The following is a 20,740-nucleotide window of genomic DNA, read 5'->3' as shown; positions in this document are numbered from 1 at the left end:
CCTGACACAGGGCTCTATCCCAGGATCCTGAGATCATGACCTTAGCCAAAGGCAGACACTTAATGGATTTATTTTTTACTGATTGTAAATACTAGTGCATTTATTTATTTACTAGAGAGGGGAGGGAGAGAGAGAGAGAGAGAGAGAGAGAGAGAGGGAGAGAGAGAGAAACAGAGCGCTCGCACCAGTGGGAGTAGGGGCAAGGACAGAGGTAGAGGGAGAATCTTAAGCAGGCTCCAGACTCAGTGCAGAGCCCAACTCAGTACTCAGTCTTAGTAGCCTGAGATCATGTCTGAGCTGAAATCAAGAGTTGGACCCTTAACCGACTAAGCCACCCAGGAGCCCCCTACTGGTGCATTTAAACTTTTATGTCTATGTTCTCATTGATAATCTATAGAAATAGAATAGATTTTATATGTTTATTTTATATTCTTTGATGTTGCTGACCTCACATATAAATTCTTGGAAATGTTTTTGTAGATTCCTTTAGATTTTCCATGTAGGCAATCACGTCATCTACAAATAGGGGCAGTTTTGTTTCCTCCTTTCTGATCTCTATACTTTACGGTACTGGCCAGAACGGTGAATACTGTTTAATAAGAATGGTGATAGCAGGCTTACTTGCCTTATTCCAGATCCTAGGGTGGAAGCATTTAGTCTTTCATCATAAACATCATGTTACTTGTGGGGTTTTTGTAGACGCTCTTTATCAAGCTGAAGAACTTCCCTGTTTTGCTATTTGAGTTTTTAATCATGAATGAGTGTTGAATTTCATCAAGTGGTTTTCTGTATTAATAGATACAATCCTGTGATTAGTCTTCTTTAGCCTTTTAAGAAAGCAGATTATACTGATTGATTTTCTAATATTGCACGAGTCTTGCATCCCTGGAATAAATATTACTTAGTTATGCATATAATTGTCTATATATATTGTCGAATTCTGGTTGCTAATGTTTTGTGAAGGATATTTACACGTATGTTTAGGAAGAATATTAGTCTTAGGTTTCTTATTTTTATACTGACTTTTTCTCAATTTGGTACTGGGGTCATACTTCATAAAATGAATTGAAAAATGTTCCCTCCTCCTTTATTTTCTGGAAGAATTTTCTAGAAGACATTTTGTAGAATTGGTGTTAATTCTGCAAACATCTGGTGAATTCCCCAGTGCAACCATCTGACACTGGAGATTTTCTTTTGGGGCGTTTTTAAATTAAAAATTCATTTCCTTTATAATTATATAACTACTCAAATTATCTGTTTCATATTAGTGAGTTGTGGTAGTCCGTTTCTCTTAAGAAATTTATCTATTTCACCTAAGTTCTCAGACTTATGGGTAAAAAATTGTTGAGACTATTCCCTTATTATTGTTTAAATGTATTTAGGATCTGTAGTGATGTTCCCCTTCTCATTGCTGATATTAGGAGTTTGTGACTTCTTCAGTTTTTATTGATAAGTCTGGCTAGACGTTCATGAACTTTTTTTTTTTTTTTTTTAGTTGCTTAGGTACAAGCGAAGGTCACTGATGTGATGTGAGACTTTCTAATATAAGCATTTAGTGCTATAAATTTTTCTCTTAACACTGCTTTAACTACATCTTGGAAATTTCAGTATGTTGTGTTTTGTTTTCATTTGGTTCAAAATACTTTTAATTTCCCTTTTGATTTCTTCTTTGACCCATAGGTTAATTAGAAGTTTGTAATTCAGGGACATCTGGGTGGCTCAGTGGTTGATTGTCTACCTTCATCTCAGGGCATGCTCCCGGGGTCCGAGTATCAAATCCCACATCAAGCTCCCTGCGAGGTGTCTGCTTCTCCCTCTGTCTATGTATCTGCCTCTCTCTGTGTCTTTCATGAATAAATAAATATTAAAAAAATAAGTTTTAAATTTAATTTTTAAATATTTTGGGAATTTTCACAGTTTTTTTCTCATATTGATTTTAAAAAATACCCTGTCATAGAAGTACATACTTTGTCCCATTTGAATAGTTTAAATTTATTGATGTGTGTGTGTGTGTGTGTGTGTGTGTGCGCGCATGATTTATGTTTCAATACAGAATGTGTTTTATCTTGGTAAACCTTGTATATTTTTCTCTTTTTGTGTGGAGTATTGTATAAATGTTAATTACGTCAAATTGATTAACAGTGTGTTCAAGTACTCTATGTCAATACTGATTTTTTTATTTATCTGGTTGGTCACTTACTGAGAGAGAGCTATTAAAATCTTTTATTATAATTGTGGATTTATCTATTCCTCCTTGAAGTGCTGTTTTTTCTTCATGTGTTTTGAAATTCTGTTATAGGGCATATCAACATTTAGGATTCTTTTGTGCTATTTATTGATTACCTAACTACTCTTTCTTTATAAAATGACCCTCATTCTCTCATGTAATCTTTTATCTGTAACTTATTTTGTCTGATATACATGTCTGTACATCAGCTTTATTTTTCCTTTCAACTTCATTTTATGTATTTTCAAGTTTGGTGATTCTTTCTTCATCTTGCCCAAATCTGCTGTTAAACTCCTTTAGTGAATTTTTCATTTTGGTTATTGTGCAATCCAGGTTCAAGATTTCTATTTGGTTCCTATTTATAAGTTCTATCACTTTTTTGAGATTCTCTATTGTTGAGATATCAATATCCAGATTTCCTTGAGTTCTTTGAATGCATTTTTTAAAAATATTTTTATTAATGATAAAGACAGAGAGTGTGAGAGACACACACACACACACACACACACACACAGAGCGCAAGCAGTGGGGGATACAGAATAATTAATTCAAATTTTAACTTTTTTTAAAAAGATTTTATTTATTTATTCATGAGAGAGAGAGAGAGAGAGAGAGAGAGAGGCAGAGACAGAGGCAGAGGGAGAAGCTGGCTCCATGCAGGGAACCCGGCGTGGGACTTGATCCCGGGACTCCAGGATCATGCCCTGGGCTGAAGGCAGGCGCCAAACTGCTGAGCTATTCAGGGATCCCCTCAAATTTTAACTTTTATTTTAACTTTCGTTTTAATTCCTTAGGACGTCAAATGGAAACCTGTGATCCTGTCTGCAAGGATCCTCACCTGGGGTGTTTTCAAAATTCTTTTTCTCATTTCCTTTGCCCTTCTCATGCTGGTAGTATCTGCACAGCCTGTTCTGGCTCTGGCTAATTCTTTTTTTTTCCTTAAGTTATAAATATATATATATATATATATATATATATATATATATATTATTATTATTATTTTTATTGGAGTTCAATTTGCCAACATATAGCATAACACCCAGTGCTCATCTCGTCAAGTGCTCCCCTCAGTGCCTGTCACCCAGTCAATTCTTGGTACTTTAGAATAAATCCTGATAGCAGAAAGCAGTGATCAGACAGGTTGAATGATTGAATGGAAATGTAATCTGATCTCTTCTTAGCCACATGTAAGAAGCAACCTGCTGTGAACCAGAATTGTAATGTTGGGACTTATCTGATTTCTGTGACCCTCTCTTCTTTCTCTGCCCTGGTGAATCATGGCTAAAGAATATTAAGGCATGTAAAAAACATGGTAACCTTCGATTTGTTGATTTGTCATTGAACACATCTTGCCTTCTTGCAGGTAAAACTACAGATCACAAGTTCTAGGTTGTATTTATAAGGGCAAAGCATTGACATGTATTCACTTAAGTTGCTTCTTGACTCAGGAATCTCTTCTTTCCCTTTAAGCTATACTTCCAGCATTGGAGCCAGGTGGGAAAGCAAAGCAAAAGCAAAGCAAAACAGCAACCAAAACCCACAAAGGAATCTCTGTTGGTAGAACAGCTGAGCTGCAAAGAAGGAGGACCTCCAGACCAGAGTTGACATGATGTGAGTTTGGTCAGTTCACGGATGTGAATGTGAAAGTAAGAATCCTCTGCAGCTGGCTAAGGAAGGCCAGTTTCAATGCAGGAAAACCAAGAATGAGTAGTGGACAGTGGAGAAACAGGAGAAGAGAGGAAAACTAGACATAAAATGACAAGGAACAGAAAACACAGCAAACTTTAGTGTGGGGGGTGACCCCTGTGACACTGCTGAGTCCCCGTGATCACATCTCCCTGTATTTGCCTTTATGTAGTCCTCTGTCTTTGAACTGGAACAGGGACTGTGACTTATTCAGTCTAGAAGTGGCAGAGTGATGCTGTACTACTTCCTGTATCTATACGGGAAGCCTGAGAAGTTCTGCTTCTGGGCTCTGAGCCCTGATCTGCTCTATAGAGGACTCTGTGACCCTGCTGGAGCTATGTGGAGAGGCCATGGGAGGAAAGCCTAGCCAATCCCAGACCCCACCAGCCGAGTACATCCATATGAGTAACCATTGAGTAGAAAATCAGAAGAGCCACCCAGCTAAGCCCAGCCCAGATTGCAGAATTGTGAGCAAACAAAATGTCCTTTGTTTTAACCCAGGAATTTTGGGGGACTTTTGCTCTATCACAAAACATGACTGTTCGTATGATAACGAAGGAGAAGCAACAAGTCTCGAGGCCCAGGGGCTCTGCCCTCTGAGACCATTGGTGTGGAGTGAAGATGCAGGCCTGGGACCATGGCAAGCTCAGTCATAGCCTCACTTTTTACCTTTTGCTCTGTGGCCTGGGGCAAGTTATTTAGTCTCTTGGGCCTGAGTTCCGTTATCTGTAAAATGAGAAAAATATTTCTTCCCTAACCAAAGAGTTAAGAAATGAAATGAGTGAGAGTTTGGGACACATATTTAGTACCCATCAAACATGAGTTTGTTCTGTTCCATTTTTCCTTAGAGTTCCCTCCCTTACCCCTGCAGGGGTGATCTAAGCTACATTAACTTTTAAGAAGAGTCCTGTGCCCTGCTAAAGGTCATTCGGTCATAAGTCAGTTTTGTACTCTGTATGGATTTGATAAAAAAAAAGAATTAATCCATTAAATTCCAGGTGATGGCTATATATTTTTTCACAACTGTAGGTTTTGAGGCTGTTATGCATTTGTGTGCATATGCTGGAACCTATACCCTCACTCCTCTAGAGTACCATAGCTGTTTATTAGATGAATTGGGTCATAAAGGAATATTATATTCAGGAAATTTGATTGGGGAAAGTATGAATGCACGCATTAGGTTTCCATTAGATTTTCGCTCACAAAAGGTTACTATCTCTAGTGTTTGTGAAGTTCACTTAGGCAAAAAGTTCACATTTTGAGGCAGCACAGTGTAAATTTTGATGCTTACTGAACACCTGCCTTCATACTAGAAGCTGAGTTAGGACCCCAGAAAGAAAGGAGTCTCATATTGTGCATGTGAATTATGTTAAAGCTGTGTAGACTCCAAGATTATAAGCCTTCTGAGAGAAAATACACATATACACACATACACACATATGTACGTGCCCACACACGTGAAAGAGAAGACTATGGACAGAAGAAGTAAACCTGCTGTGTAAAAAGAGAAAGCCAGACTAGAAGGTTTTCCAAGGTCATTTCCAGCTCTGAGTGCAGCAGACATCTCAAATCTGTGCCTGTATTCCCCTTTGTGGAGCAAAACCTTAATTGCAGAGCTTTAACTAAAAAAGAATCAAAATTCTCTTTTAGATTATGGTTTTTAAATTTTATTTTAATTTTGTTATTATTGTTTCCATTTTATTTTGAAAGAGAAAGAAATGAAAGCCAAATTTGCCAAATTGTTGCAAATATTTCCTTGCCATTCAACAGCCCTCCCGAGTTAACCTATAATAATGTTCTAAAGTGTATTTTTAATGAGAAAATGAGATCCCTGAAATTCGTCTTCAGCATTTGTTTTTTCTTTTAGACCTCGTATAGGGCTCTGGGGTTTCCAGACCTCAGTGCCAAAAGCATGGCTAAAGAATTTGGCTCAGTTTAGAAATTACCTTGTGTTAGTCTCACTCAACATCGTTTTTCTCATAATGGTTTAGGAAAGCCACTCAAATACTTTGATTCTAGTCTTAAAAGTTCCAAAGGGGAGGGTAGGTGAATGTGGATGGAATGTTTAGCTTATTAAAATGGCCATACCCAGAGCTTACGCAGAGTAAATTCTTATCAGGGACTCTGAAGAAGGGTAGGTTAATGTGGAAGAAGACATGAGAAAATGAAAGAGCTGAAGTAAGCCTGGGAGTATCCTACCCTCTCCAATTAGGTCTCACGATTATAGCGGACATTTATTTTTGCCCCCTCTCATGGCACAAGGGAAGGAAAGAGCTTCCCAAAGTCTCCCTGTGTGGTTCCAGAATGCTGACTCACTCCCAGACTTCACAGTGAGGCATTTACATCAGACCATAGTTTCTCAGACATTTGGTGAGGGACCAGTGTACTTCCTCCCCTACTCCCCCCAGCCACCATGGGCTGATACTTGCATAAAAGAAGATGATGCAAAGAAATCGCTGAAAAAATGACACACAAAATAAGACAAACAAAATACAAGCCACAGCTTTTCATTATCGGACTCAATTACTGTCACATTGCTATAGAAGTTTCTAACCCTCCTCAGTTTCTATACTTGTTGCAGATGGTAACAAGGATGTGAGAATCAGTACCTATGCATGAACCACAGTTTGAGTAGCACTGGCTAGGACCAGCCCAATAGTATTATCCGGTTCCCAGTAATGATTTCAGGAGTGTTCCTATGACCTGAGCTGGTGCCATTCACCTGAATGGTGGGACTGAAGTCAAGAACACTGGGACAATGAGTCTCTGTTTCTCCTGGCTGGATGCCATCTCGGGACTATAAGTAAGAAGCGTCTTGAGAATGAGTCAACACTAGGAGGCATAACCTAGGGGTAGGGAGTCAGAAGCTCGATCTACTCCTATATTGCCGAGAAATAGAAGTCAATAAATTGAAATGTAGCAAGCCAGAATTCATCGGTTTTCTATCATCTGCAAGGGAATCTTATGTGATACAGTGATGAACTTGCATATTTCCTCATGAACTCTCAACCAGCTTCTCTTTTGACAGTCATCCTTCAAAACAGAGTGTGCCATTCTTCTGGTTATGAAGCTTCCCACTGCCCTCCGTACAAAGTTCAGGTTTCTAAAACTGTCATTCAAAAGCTTTCACAGTTAATTCCCTTTCTACCTCTTCAGCCTATTGTTTTGCTATTCTCATCCTCTGGAATGTATCATGCCTTAGTGTGACCACATGTATTTTTATATATGTTCTAGGTTTGCTCGTGTTTCCTCTGGCTGGAGTGCATTTACTCTTCCCACACCCTGTTCTGACTTTCTAAGAATAGATCCTTGAGAATATAAGGTGTTCATTACTCTTAAAAATCACACGTCCCCATCATCCCTGCTGATTCAAGGGCTAATTCTGTGAGTGTTGCCAGGAGGGCAAATCGATGCACCCAGATACTTGATAAAAGTTGCATTTAGACTCCAGAAATCTCATTTTATAGGGGACCTAATATGGTTTTACTATTCAAATCACAGGATGCAACAGGCTTAGAGGAAGTATGACTTTAAATTACTATAAAAATGAATAAGCAAGCAATTAAGACCTACATCCACACCAAAACATGTACAGAAGTAGCAGATTTATTCATAAAAGTCAACGTAGAAACAGCTCAAATATTCAACTGGTCAATCTCTAAATACAACATGGTATGTCTATACAATGGTATATGCTTTTCCATAAAAAGAGAGAAGTACTGATACATGTTACAACAAAAATGAACCTTGAAACATTATGCTAAGTGAAAGAAGGCAGATGCTAAAGGCCACATATTGTATGATTCCCCTCATATGAGATGTCCAGAACTGACAAATCAATAGATAAAGTGGATTAGTGGGTAACGTAGGGTAGAGGCAGGAGGAATGAGAAGACTGAAAGGTGAAAGAAGCCCATGGGGAAAGAATTTCTTTTTAGAATAATGAAAATGTTCTAAAGTTGATTGTGGTGATGAATGCACAACGCTGTGAATACACTAAAAGCCACCAAATTGCACAGTTTTAATGGGTGAATTATATGGTATGTGTATTACGTCTCACTAAAATGATCTAAAAAAAGAAGGTGTGTAGGAGCTTTATTCATAGTTACCAAAACTAGGAATCAAGTAAAGATGTCCTTCAATGGGCGAATGGATAAATCAACATCCAGACAAAGGATATTATCCCAGGGCTAAAAAGGAATGAGGCATTAAATCATGAAAAGACATGAAGGAACCTTAAATGCATATCATGAAGTGAAAGAAGTAAATCTAAAAAGGCTGCACACTGTAGGATTCCAACTAAATGACAGTCTGGAAGAAAAACTCTGGGGGCACCTGGATGGCTTAGTGGTTGAGCCTCTGCCTTCAGCTCAGGTCGTGATCCAAGGGTCCTTGAATCGAGTCCTGCATCATGCTCCCTGTGAGGAGCTGCTTCTCCCTCTGCCTATGTCTTTGCCTCTCATTCTTTCTCTCTCATGGAGAAATAAATAAAATCATTTAAAAAAACCTATCTGAAGAGAGTAAAAAGATCAGTGGTTTATAGGGATTAGGGGGGCAAGATGGGATAAAGAGGCAGAACATCGATGATTTTTAAAGCAGTGAAACTACTCTGCATAATAGGACAATGGAGGATACACTGTATTATACATTTGCGCAAACCCATAGAATGTAAAACACCAAGAGTGAACTGTAATGTAAACTATGACTTTGAGCGAGAATTATGTGATATGTCATGGTAGGCCCACTGATTGCAATAAATGCCATAAATGCCCCATGCTGGTTCCTGATATTGAGAGGGGGAAGGTTCTGTGTGTGGCAGGGAGGCAGAAGGGTGTATGGGAACTCTGCACTTTCTGCCCAATTTTGCTGTGAACCTAAAACTCCTGTAAAAAATAAAGTCTACAGAGAAAAGAAGAGGAGGAGGAGGAAGGAGAAGAGGGAGAAGAAGAAATCCTGTGAGTAGCTCACAAGGCTCATCTCACTTGGCACCAGCTATAAAATTTTCCCTGACCCTTCTCTCTTCTCCTTCCTGGCAACAAAATTAATTACTGCTTTATTTGTGTTTCCATTGTGTTCTTATTCCTACTTGCTTTAAGATTCATATCACTTTATTATAGTTGTTTGCAGGTCTCACTAAACTATTACCTGCTCAAGGGCTGAGGCAATGCCTTGTTTTGTTGGTATTTCTACTGGAAATATCCAATGCAACATAGTAGAGTTCAATAAGTTTAGTGTGTGAATGGATGAGAGACATCTTACAGCTAGCTACTGTTTTAAACACAGTTTTAATGGATTTTGCCCCAGAATCTGTTCTTCAAGCCTGAAAGCAGCTGTCCCCATGTGGCTGATCCCAGGGACAGTGATAGGGATGGCAATGAGGGAGCACTGAGGATTGTCCCTAAAAATGGAGAGCATATGGAAATCCTAAGGCAATGGCTTATCTAGACTTATCTATATGGAGTCTCTTGAAATAGAAGCAAATTATTCTACTAGAGCTTTTGGAAAATAATCCTCCTTGGAGACCATATAACCAAGTGCAGTATGAAATCCAGGACCAGACTTATGTGGTGACACAGGTCAGCTGGAAAGTTGTCATGGAGTTGGTGTGAAGATCTCACTGTATCAGAGGCCATCCCTGCCATCTCTGGATGGCTGCTTAAGATGCTCCTGTGAAAGCTTTCTTATAAGGCTTAGGGGTAAGATGTATGTAAAGTGTGTAAGATGCTTCCTGAGAAGGATGACATTTAAAAATTTGTTATTTACACCTTACTGAGAGTTATACCAAAAAAAGCAGGTTTTCAGAGGGTAGTAGAGAAAACCAATGTAGACATTGGTGCCAAGAGTGAAAAGGAAAAAGTACCTAAAGGGGTGATAGAGTAATAAAGAGAACTTTTCTTCACAAATTTGCCAGGAGTTAATGGACAAAGTGAATATTCTTAGTCACAGAGCTGCTTTAATTTAGGAGTAAATAGGGTGACTGTTTTGGAAATCGCTTTTGAATATTGTTTAAAATAGAGGTGTTGAGAGCATTGGGGATTTCTTTGTCAGCGTTCTGCTGCTTAGTAGCTGAGTGATCTAGAGAAGTCACCCTCTCTGAGTTTAGTTTTGTTCTTTTATAATAGGGACATAATGATACCTGTCCTGCTTATATCATGGGGCAAATGTGAGGTTGCTCCAGTAAAATGCTTTATAAATTAGCAAATCATTCACACTTGATATGAGCATAGAGAAGTTAAGTGCTGTGAAACTCCCTTAGTGAATTTAAGGGGAGGTTGCTTTGGTGGCTATCTATCTATCATCTATCTATCTACCTATCTATCTATCTATCTATCTATCTAATGTACCTTTAATGTCTTGTTCCTTTCAATTTTGAAGGAACTTCTACTGGGTTCTAAAAATGTTTTAACTCAATGCACATAAATGTTCATAAGGATATCTAGCCAAAATAGGCACTTTTAAAGGAGAAAAGCCTTTCTTTAAAGATCTTCTCAAAGAATCAGTCATTTTTTAAAAAGATTATTTATTTGTTTGTTTGTTTATTTATTTATTTATTGTTTATTCATTCATGAGAGGCACAGAGAGAGAGAGAAAGAGGCAAAAACCCAGGCAGAGGGAGAAGCAGGCTCCATGCAGGAAGCCCAATATGGCACTCGATCCCGGGACTCCAGGATCATGCCCTGAGCCGAAGGCAGACACTCAACCTCTGAGCCACCCAGGCGTCCCAAGAATCATTAATTTGTATCAGAAGATTAGGAGAAGTTCAATATGCAGAGTTGCCATTCTAAGAAGCATAACATTTGAGCATTTACGACCTACAGTACTTGTCACTTTGCTCATCTGTCCCAGAGATCAGCTGACAATTCACAAATGCACCAGGATGCCTGTCCTGTGTACTTGTGTAATCCTTGGCTTGTGTATGCTCTCCCTAGAATAGCATGATATCCTTAAGGACAGAGACCAGGACTTACGGGTACTTGTGTCTTTGAGTTTCCAAAAGTAAATATTTATGAAATGAAAACGTGGCCGAGACTGCATGCCAAGGTGAAGAGGGAGTGACACCTCTTGGCAGATTTTACCCTCCAGGCAGGTTACCTGTTCCTGCATAATTGAAAGGAGACTCTGCTGGGTCAGGGTGAAGGCTGTCCTACCCTTTCATAAACGATCAAGTTAATAGTGCTAGGTCAGAGGTGTCAAATAAAAGGCTTCACAGTTTAAGAAAGACATGAGAAGTTAGGAGGCAGTTCAGAGGACAGCAGTCATGAAGATAAAGAGTTTCAAAATATGTAGGCAGAGTAGAGGGAATTATTGGGATTATTTGAACCTTACAAAAGAAGCCTGGAAAAAGTGTCACAGGTCGTTGAAATTTGAACATACGTGGGGATGGGATGATGACATAGGGTGGAGCCTCTCAACCCTTTCTCATGGCAAGGCACTCTTAGGAAAAGATTATGTTTAGAGGGTTCACAAGGGCATCCGGTGAGACTCTCCAAGACCAGATTCTGCACCGAGGCTGGGACACTCCTGGGCCCCACTCTGCCACCAGAAGACTAAGGGGATCAATAGCTTAGAACACTGCAACCTATCCTGGCCTTTGGGGACTGGTATGAACTGTACATTTGTGCTCCTCCCCAAAGTCCTATGTTGAAACCCTAATCCCAGTGTGATGGTATTAGGATATGGGGGCTTTGGGAAACGATTATGTCATGAGAATGGGGCCCTCATAATGGGATTCGTACCCTTAGAAAAGAGACCCCAGAAACCCCTTCTGACGTATTTTCTGCCCCATGAGGATTGTAAGGAGAAGATGTACCTGTCCCTGAAAGAAGAAGTGGGGCTCAACATACACTGAATCTCCCTCTGCCTGCAACTTGCACTTCCCAGCCTCCAAAACTATGAAAAAAGTGTGTTGTTAAAATGACCCAGCCTACACTATTTTTATTACAGTGCCCCAAGTCACTGACAAGGGATATGTATAACTATTAGGGAACTGACGTAGAGAAGATAGATGTCTGAGCTTTGGCTCCACATTCTTGTTTATTGACCGTCATTTCCTCTTTGTCTGTGTGCGGGAGTACTCCTGTTCCTGAGGTATTTGGTTGGATTCCATTCCTCTGTTTGGAGAACCAAACCCAAACACAATGTAAGGATTCCGGGGAGCCTTCAACCCAGATTCTTATAGATTCCATTGCTAATCTCAATTTCCCAGAGAGTTTGGTACGTCCAATGATACAACTCAATTGGGAAGTGTAAAGAAAGAATGGACTAGGAAAGTGATCTGGCAGGGCTAAGGGTTAAGGAGGGACGAAGGTTTCTATTTGAAACTCACAGGCTATCTGAAGCATTGGCAGGTCTTGGGGAAAATACCACTCATGTTGCTATGGAACAGGTACAAGACTTTAGGGTCTTTTTCTGTGTTCACTGAAGGCAGAAACATTCAAGAGAACAGGGGAATTTGAGTACATAGGTGATCCTGAGTGTAATTGTCAGGGTCCAAGTAAAAATTCCTGGTAGACATACACTTTGAAGGCAGTCAAACTGGTAAGACACAAACAGAGGCCTCCAAAAGGTCAAGGGGGAACCCAGGTAATGATGGATGGAAGAAGCAGAAAAGTACATACAGGGACATGTATGATATGATGAAAGTAGAAAAGTAGCATGGTATGTAGGAAAGTAGAATGCAGGGTCAAGTAGTAACCTGAGGGACCGAGGAAGGGTGGAGAGGTCTTTTGGACTTGTGGCTGGCGGGGGGGGGGGGGGGGGGGGGGAGCTGTGGACAACCTCTTGATTGTCCCCTCCCACACCCTCAGAAAGCCTTTGTGACTCTTCAATGCACTGTGATGTAAACCTCGGGAGTATATATATTCAGTGTCTGCACACTCAGAGCTCAGTTGCCTACTGGCAGCCTTGGGATTCAGAAATGGAATGAATGGAATTAAATTTCCTCTTCCTCTCTGTGTGGGGAGTACTGCTTTTGCTCCTGAGGTATCTGGCTGGGATTTCATTTCTCTTTTGGAGAACCAAACCCATCCATAAGGTAAGGAATCCCAGGGAGCCTTCAACCCAACCCAGACTCTTATGGTTTCCATTGCTAATCTCTATTTCCCAGAGAGTCTGGTAGGCCAATGACACAAATAGATTGAGAAGTGTAAAGAAAGAATGGACGGTCACTCCTGCTGGAAAGTGATCTGGCAGGGTTAAGGAGGGACGAAGGTTTCTATTTGAAACTCACAGGCTATCTGAAGCATTGGCAGGTCTTGGGGAAAATACCACTCATGTTGCTATGGAACAGGTACAAGACTTTAGGGTCTTTTTCTGTGTTCACTGAAGGCAGAAACATTCAAGAGAACAGGGGAATTTGAGTACAAAGGTGATCCTGAGGGTAATTGTCAGGGTCCAAGTAAAAATTCCTGGTAGACATGCACTTTGAAGGCAGTCAAACTGGTAAGACACAAACAGAATTCTCCAAAAGGTCAAGGAGGAACCCAGGTAATGATGGATGGAAGAAGCAGAAAAGTACATACAGGAACGTGTATGATATGATGAAAGTAGAAAAGGAGGATGGTATGAAGGAAAGTAGAATGGCAGGTTCAAGTGGTGACCTGAAGGACCGAGGAAGGGTGGAGAGGTCTTTTGGACTTGTGGCTGGGGGAGGGGCTGTGGACAACCTCTTGATTGTCCCCTCCCACACCCTCAGAAACCATTTGTGACTCTTCAGTGCTCTGTGATGTAAACCTGTGGAGTATATATATATTCAGCATCTTCACACTCCAAGCTCAGTTGCCTACAGGCAGCCTTGGGATTCAGAATCAGAGATTGAAAACTGGAATGTTTTCACATTTCTGCAGAGCGCAAGATAAACTTGTCTGAGCTTTGGCTCCACATTCTTGGATATTGACTGTCATTTCACCTTCGTCTTTGTGTGGGGATTGCTCCTTTTGCTCCTAGGGATCTGGTTGGGATTCCATTTCTCTGTTGGAGAACCAATCCCAAACACAAGGTAAGGAAACCCAGGAGCCTTCAACCCAGATTCTTATGGTTTCCATTGCTAATCTCAATTTCCCAGAGAGTTTGGTATGTCCAGTGACACAACTCGAATGGGAAGTCTAAATGGACTGTCACTCCCGTATGAAAGTGATCTGGCAGGGCTAAGGGTTAAGGAGGGATGAAGGTTTCTATTTGAAACTCACGGGCTATCTGAAGCATTGGCAGGTCTTGGGTAAAGTACCACTCATGTTGCTATGGAACATGTACAAGACTGCAGGGTCTATGTCTTGGTTCTCTGTAGGCAAAACATTCAAGAGGACTGGGGAATTTGAGTACATAGGTGATCCTGAGGGTAATTGTCAGGGTCCAAGTAAAAATTCCTGGTAGACATGCACTTTGAAGGTGGTCTAACTCATAAGACAGAAACCACGTTCTCTAAAAGGTCAAGGGGCCTTAAGGTAATAAAAGGTCAAGGGGCCTCGAGGTAATAATGGATAGAACAAGCAGAAAAGTAGATATTGGTACGGGTATGATATGATGAAAGTAGGATCTTAGGATGGCAGGATAGGGATCAGACCTGAAGGATCGAGGTAGGATGTAGAGAGTTCTTTGGGGTGGCAGGTGAGGGAGAGGCTGCCAACACCCTCCTGATTGTTCCCTCCCACACCCTCAGAAACCATTTGTGACTCCTCAGTGCTCTGTGCTGTAAGCCTGTGGACTATATATATATATTGCATCTGCACACTCAGAGCTCAGTTGCCTACAGGCAGCATTGTGATTCAGAAAAAGGATTTTCAAAACTGGAATGTTCTCCTTTTCTGAATCGCGATACTGAACCATGTCTGAGCTCTGTCTCTACATGCTTAGAGACTGACCCTAACTTTACCTGTCTGTTTATGTGTATGGAGTGCTCCTTCTGCTCCTGTTCTATCTGCTGGGGATTCCTTTTCTACGTTGGAGAACCAAATCCATCCACAAGTTAAGGAATTCTGGAGGAGCCCATCAACCCAGATTATTATGGTTTCTGTTTCTTATCCCAACTTCCAAGAGTGTGGTAAGGTCAGAGAGACACTTAAGATGGGAAGTCTAAGGTAAGAATGGACTGTCACTCTAGGAAAAGAGATCTAGCAGGGCTAAGGGTTAAGGAAGGACTAAGGTTTCTATTTGTAACTCACAGGCTATCTGATGTGGTGGCGAGTCTTCAATAAAATCCCACACTCAGGGATTCTCTCGTCCTACATTGTGTTATTTAGAGAGTATGGGAATCCATATGACAGAAGAAAGCTCTGTAGCTCCTGACCATGAGTCACATTCTCACATCAGGCATTAGTAGACCAAGTCTTCCTTTGTGTTGGGCGATCTGGAGCACAGTGTTGAGTGTCTGCGAACAGACTGAAGTCAGAGCTATGTCAGGGGACACAGGGTCCTGCCCTGAGGGAACACAGATGTGAGTTCAGGCTTCAGGTTCTATGTCCTCCTTGATCGAAGGACTTCTGACTGAGCATATCAGCTGTGGGCCTCACAAAGTCGTCCTTTCAATTATCCAGGGTAAATAGAAAACTTTTTATCACCTTTGCAAGGAACACACAGTTCTATTAATTAAAATTATCCCTACTATTCTTGGATGATAGTGTCTCCATTTCTGATGGAAGAGTGAGAGCGAGAGGAGTCCCAACCCTTCATTCTTTTATTTTTGTTCTAGGGTCAGGGCAGAGCCAAGAGGAGGAGGAAAGGCGGGCCACTGAAAGGTAAGGTTCTGCCTATCCCACCTGAGCTCTCCAAGGGTGACCCTTGCTGTCCTTTTGGTAAGGGCCAGGTCCATGATCTGAGGATGTTGGCTGATAGTCCCCTCAGAAACAGAGGGCTGAGAGCACTCAGAGCCCGAGACCCTTAGATTCCCTATTCTGCCCATCCCAGAGCATGAAGCAGTGATGGACCTGGGCGAGGAGGGTTGTCCACGAGGTGGCCGTGTGAGATGTCAAGAGTCAGAACTTCTGGCCCTTATTTGTGAAAGACTTGTGACCTCATGGATACTGTAGATTCCTCCCCGAGGAATGTGTGTATGTTGTGTGCTTCACAGAGGTCATCTCAGCATCACATGAGATAATGTGCATGAAAATACTTCCTACATGACGCAGGCTAATACTAACCTGGTTCACATATTGATCATTTGACCTCATCTACTGATTATTGGGGCTTTCAGACCTTAATATCCCAAGGGTGTGACATTAAGGGATTCCTGTATTAATGCATAGGCTTCTCCCTTCACTACATTTAACCCATTCTCCTGGTTTCCCAGACTACAGATGCTACCAGGGAGAAGTGGAGAAGACACGGAAGCTTCTCTCTGTTTTAAGGTGACCAGTTTTTCCCCTTCTATCCTGATCCCTCTTGGAGCATGTTTCAAGCAATTGCAGGGATTCGATATGCAGCCTCCATAGTCATGGGCGGGAGGGGGCGCGTTAGCCATAGTAACGGTGGGGGGGTATGTGAATGAAGGCCTGGGAGTGAAGGCTACTGAGTGCATGGTGAATTCATAAATGTGGGGCATTGTGAAAGGGCAGCAGGCATCAGGTGGCCCCTCCCTTGCCAGGCCAGCATGTCCTCCTTCCCTTCTTGTGCTCCTGGTTGCAGCTTTGTACCTCCTGTCTCCTGCAGCCCCCAAGGCCGGCATCATGATACCATCTACTTTCGACAACTGTTATGTCCAGACCCCTCCTGTGAGGTGTGTAATGGCACAACAGCTGAGATCAATCGGCTGTTGTTCCCAGAGGCCCTGGAAGATGCTACTCCCTTGGCTTCCATAGCTCCTGTGACTGACTCATCATTCACTCTGTCCCCTGCCTTCTCAGCAGTCCCTCCAGGAGACCTAATATCAGCTTCCCTGTCTGAGCCTTCCCCACCACCTGCCTCCAACTTCTCACCTAACCCAGTGGCCCCCTTGACTGACTTATTTCCACCCTCACCACCGGGTGATTCTTTGCCACCAGAGCATTTTCCTCCCTTGCATTCCAAATTCCCTATGGACCATTTCTCACCCCAGCCCCTTGCCTTTCCCCCAGTCCCACCACATGACGCTCAGACAGTGGATTCTCTTGTCCAACCAGAGGCCAACTTGTCTCTGAATACCATCTTCAACCCCTTACCAGAGCACTCCCAAACAACAAATCCCACTGATTCATCTGCTTGTCCCCAAGCATCACCAACCCTGTCTGTATCACCACCAGACCGCAGTATAACTGCAACTCAGTCTAAGTCATTTTCCATCACAGTGAAGCCTGTTCCAGAGAGCTCATCTGCAGATAGCCCTGGTGGGTTATCTACTTATGTCACAACGAACACAGGTATTGACCACTCTAGCTTGTCAATTTCAGACTCCCCTCGGTGGCAAACTCATGCCAGAGACTTTTTCCCTTCAACCTTGGCTCCATGTCACTTCCCTCAAGAGTTTCTGGCCCTCCATTCTTCAGAGGCTTCTTCCAGGGGTGACCCTGCAGCCAACTTTACAGAGCCTGGTAACCTCTCACTTCTCAGCCCCGATATCCTGGCCCTGCTGGAGAAACAAGTCCAAAAGAAGAGTGACCTCCTGATGTGGAAGGACATGAAAGGGGGTTCTTCTCTTCCAAAAAACCTTAAGCCAGACTACCCACCAAATTCATTGGGGAAAATGCTGGGGTCAATAGCTTATAAGCCTGACCTGTCAGACTTGCTTCCTATCTGGAGCAGCAAAGACCAATCAAAGGAGATGCCTGTGCATCAGCAGCCCCCATATTCTACAAACTTAGAGGAAGGCCATTTACAGCAAACCTCTATCCAGCTCTTCTGGGGTCTCCCAACTCTGCATAGTGAGTCCTTGTCCTCTGCTGCCCGTGATTCGGATGATTGTTCCTCAATCTTTATTTTCAGTAGGATCTCGAATACCTCCACAGGCCAGGAATCTCCAGTAGTTCCCCATCCATCTCCTCTACCGTTACCTGAGAACCAGTCCCAACCTATCCCTCAGATCCAGCCCCAAATCCATCTTAAATCTCCACTCCCAATCCTGCCATCTGGTCCTCTACCCCAGATTAAGATCTGTGGAGTGTGTTTTCACAGACCCCAGCACAAATCAGAGCCTCTCCTATCCTCTGAAATGCAAAGGTTGGAATGGAATGTGTTGCAGAAGCAACAGGAAAGTGTGTGGGGTTTACCCCCTGTGGTCCAAAGATCCAACAAGGACTTTTGTCCTTCAGCTCCTGACCGTTCTATTAAACGTCCGGCCTTCCAGGCCCGTGTTGCAATCTCTATCCTTCCTGGGCAGTTTCCTCTCAGTGAAGAGCTTCGAAAGGAGCTAGAGCATCACCTTAGAAAAAGGCTCATCCAACATCGGTGGGGTCTGCCCCGCAGGATCTATGAATCTGTGTCACTGATGATGCCTCCGAGTGATTCTTCAGAGACACCTAAGTGCCAGCGCTTTCGTGGACGCACATGGATCTCTAAGAGTCACAGTAACCTGAGTGAATCTGAAAGCTATGAGCAGGATTCAGAATTGCTTCAGCTACGGAACATTGACATGGGGAAAGATCAGGGACACAACCCAGGGAGTGGCCCCAAAGATCATCTGTTGAGTCAGAACTCTTCAGATAACGATCTAGGGTATGATTCTGAGAAGGAATTTAGGAGCCCATCAGAGAAAAATCCAATGTCTTTGGACACTGCAGGTCAGAGACAACTTGAAAATGTCCTGAAAATACACTTGAGCAAAAAGTTTGAGGAAATCAATGAGGGTCGGCTCCCTGGGACTGTGCATAATTCATGGCATACTATGAAGCAGATGTTGCTTCTTTCGAAGAAATCCCACACTGAAATAAAACAGAGAAGTTTGCCACCATCAGTGGGTGAAGACTACACCCTGAATACCTTCCAGGAGCTTAGCTTTGTTGAATCTAGTGCACAAGAAATGCTGGAAGCCCATATTAGAAGGTTTTGTATGAGGATGATATGGGGTCTACCCCCCAGGGTCCTTGAATCCATACAGCTCTTTAAATTGAGAGAAGCCTCAACTCATTCTAGCTTTTGTTCCTCAACAAACCTGATTTCTGAGGTAAATTCTAAATCTCTCCTTGGAGACAAGGCAGCAATAGCAAACTCAGGCCCCATCCTGGATCGTCCTCTCCCTGCCACCTCAACTATGGGTGAGGGAGAACAGAGAATCCCAAGGGGATCACCCTCTCATATCAACCATGAGCTTGCAGAGGATGTTCAGAGAATTAAGGAAGGAAGACAGACTTTTCTACCTATCAGACATGACACCACAGGCAGAGCAAGTCAGAGACAGACTCTCCCAGCCAACAGATGGCCCCCAACACAGACTGCAAGGGAAGCTGGGGCCGGGCATGAGCCCAAGGATAAGCGTGCATATTCCAGTGGGAGAGTAGAAATGCAACAAGGCAGAAAGATACCTGTCATTATGCCCACAGTGTCCAGAGAGATATTCAGGGCCAAGGAACTTGATGCTCGTCAATCGCGATCTAATGATACCTTGACAACCAGCAAGCTACATGTGAATCAGAACAAAATCAGAAGTACTGTTCCCATTCAAAGCCCCTCCCAAAACATATCAATTCTGCAAGATCCTAAATCATCAAAACTTAAAGAACAACTCTTGTCTGAGTTAAAGCTTAAACTGGAGAACAGGGAGTATAGCCGGGTCCACGGCCAATGCACTGGCCTGCCCGCTGCCTCAAATAGTTTGACTTACAAGGTCTCACTGACTCATGCCCACAGTATCATCAGTGGAGGCATAGGAGCTTCCCAGGTGCTGCGTGTCCATCCGGAGGACACCAAAGTCAGTATGGAACAGCAGCAGGACCCTTGGGTCTCTAAGCATGTCTTAAGGGAGCACCAGAATAAGAATCCCCCACCAGCTGCAGTGACTGTGAGCCCTCTAGGCTCCAAAGCAGAAGAGCTTGGTGGATGGGATGCAGAATTCGGAACATCCCAACTTAGAAAGAAGAGTTTCCCTAGGGAGGATGTGGCATTGAAGAAGAGTTTCCCTACTCAGGATGTGGGATGGAAGAAGCATGAAAGCAAGCCTTCCCAAACCCTATCACAGAAGGGTCAGCCTCGTCCTGAAAGCCTTTTCAGAGAAAAAATGAATCCCTTTTTGCAATGGCTTAATCCTGGGATAAAATGCAAAAGGCAAAACTCCCAGGTAAAGGGCACCCCCCAATCATCTGTGGAAAGCCGAGGCCTAGTTAAAGGTAGAACTGCCTTTACTGGGATGACCAAAGATCAGAAAATCATGACAGATGGTGGGAAGGTTCTAGAGGAGGAAATGGGGTGCAGGCATGCAATAGATATCACCTGCCCTCAACAGCCCCTACCCTCCCCAACCAAGTTAGGGAAAACTCAGCCAAAAGCACAAGTACAGGCCCAGGCACAGTCTGTCCAGGGGCATCCTTTCAACCACAGGACTCCCTCCTGTAAAGAGACAGATACCAAGTCCTGCCACCAAGAAGCTGTCTTTGGTGGCCAAGGTCATTTTAGAAGTATTGGACAGATCAGAGAGAAGGAGAGATGCCCCCATAAAGCTGTGGCATTTAAGGACCAGCTGTTGTGTCAGAAGTATCCCCTATCCATGCCCCACAGGGAGCCTGTGTCCCACCCAACCCCCACCAGCAGGCATCCAGGTGGCCAGGGTCCTCCGGCCAATCTCTTGGCTGCTAAAAGCTCTGTGTTCAGAGGTCTGTCTCTGCTCTTTAGACATAAAACTTTTCTCCAGAATCTCCAGGGCGGGAAGACTTCCCACCCCCAAACAATCCCCTATGAATATTGATACTCTCCAATAAATAATTCTCTAACA

The 20,740-nt window shown here is 42.8% G+C and overlaps 1 protein-coding gene across 6 annotated transcripts in view; it reads left to right on the top strand.

The window, feature by feature from the left end:
• Positions 1–20,740, top strand: part of LOC140638943 (spermatogenesis-associated protein 31D4-like) — a 25,535-nt gene extending 4,795 nt beyond the window's left edge. For 2 of the 6 annotated variants that reach the window (XM_072837136.1, XM_072837146.1), the window contains exons 2-4: positions 15,599–15,644; positions 16,196–16,253; positions 16,531–20,740. In XM_072837136.1, the coding sequence (XP_072693237.1) occupies positions 15,599–15,644; positions 16,196–16,253; positions 16,531–20,713 (4,287 nt within the window). In that variant the 3' untranslated portion in view covers positions 20,714–20,740. Of the gene's footprint in view, positions 1–12,796; positions 12,947–15,064; positions 15,445–15,598; positions 15,645–16,195; positions 16,254–16,489 lie in introns of those variants that run through there. The other 4 variants (XM_072837179.1, XM_072837170.1, XM_072837158.1 and 1 more) reach the window with 4 other exon arrangements.

Source organism: Canis lupus, chromosome 1 (assembly GCF_048164855.1).
Source record: "Canis lupus baileyi chromosome 1, mCanLup2.hap1, whole genome shotgun sequence".
Classification (NCBI taxonomy): domain Eukaryota; kingdom Metazoa; phylum Chordata; class Mammalia; order Carnivora; family Canidae; genus Canis; species Canis lupus.
This window is presented reverse-complemented; position numbering and strand designations above follow the sequence as displayed.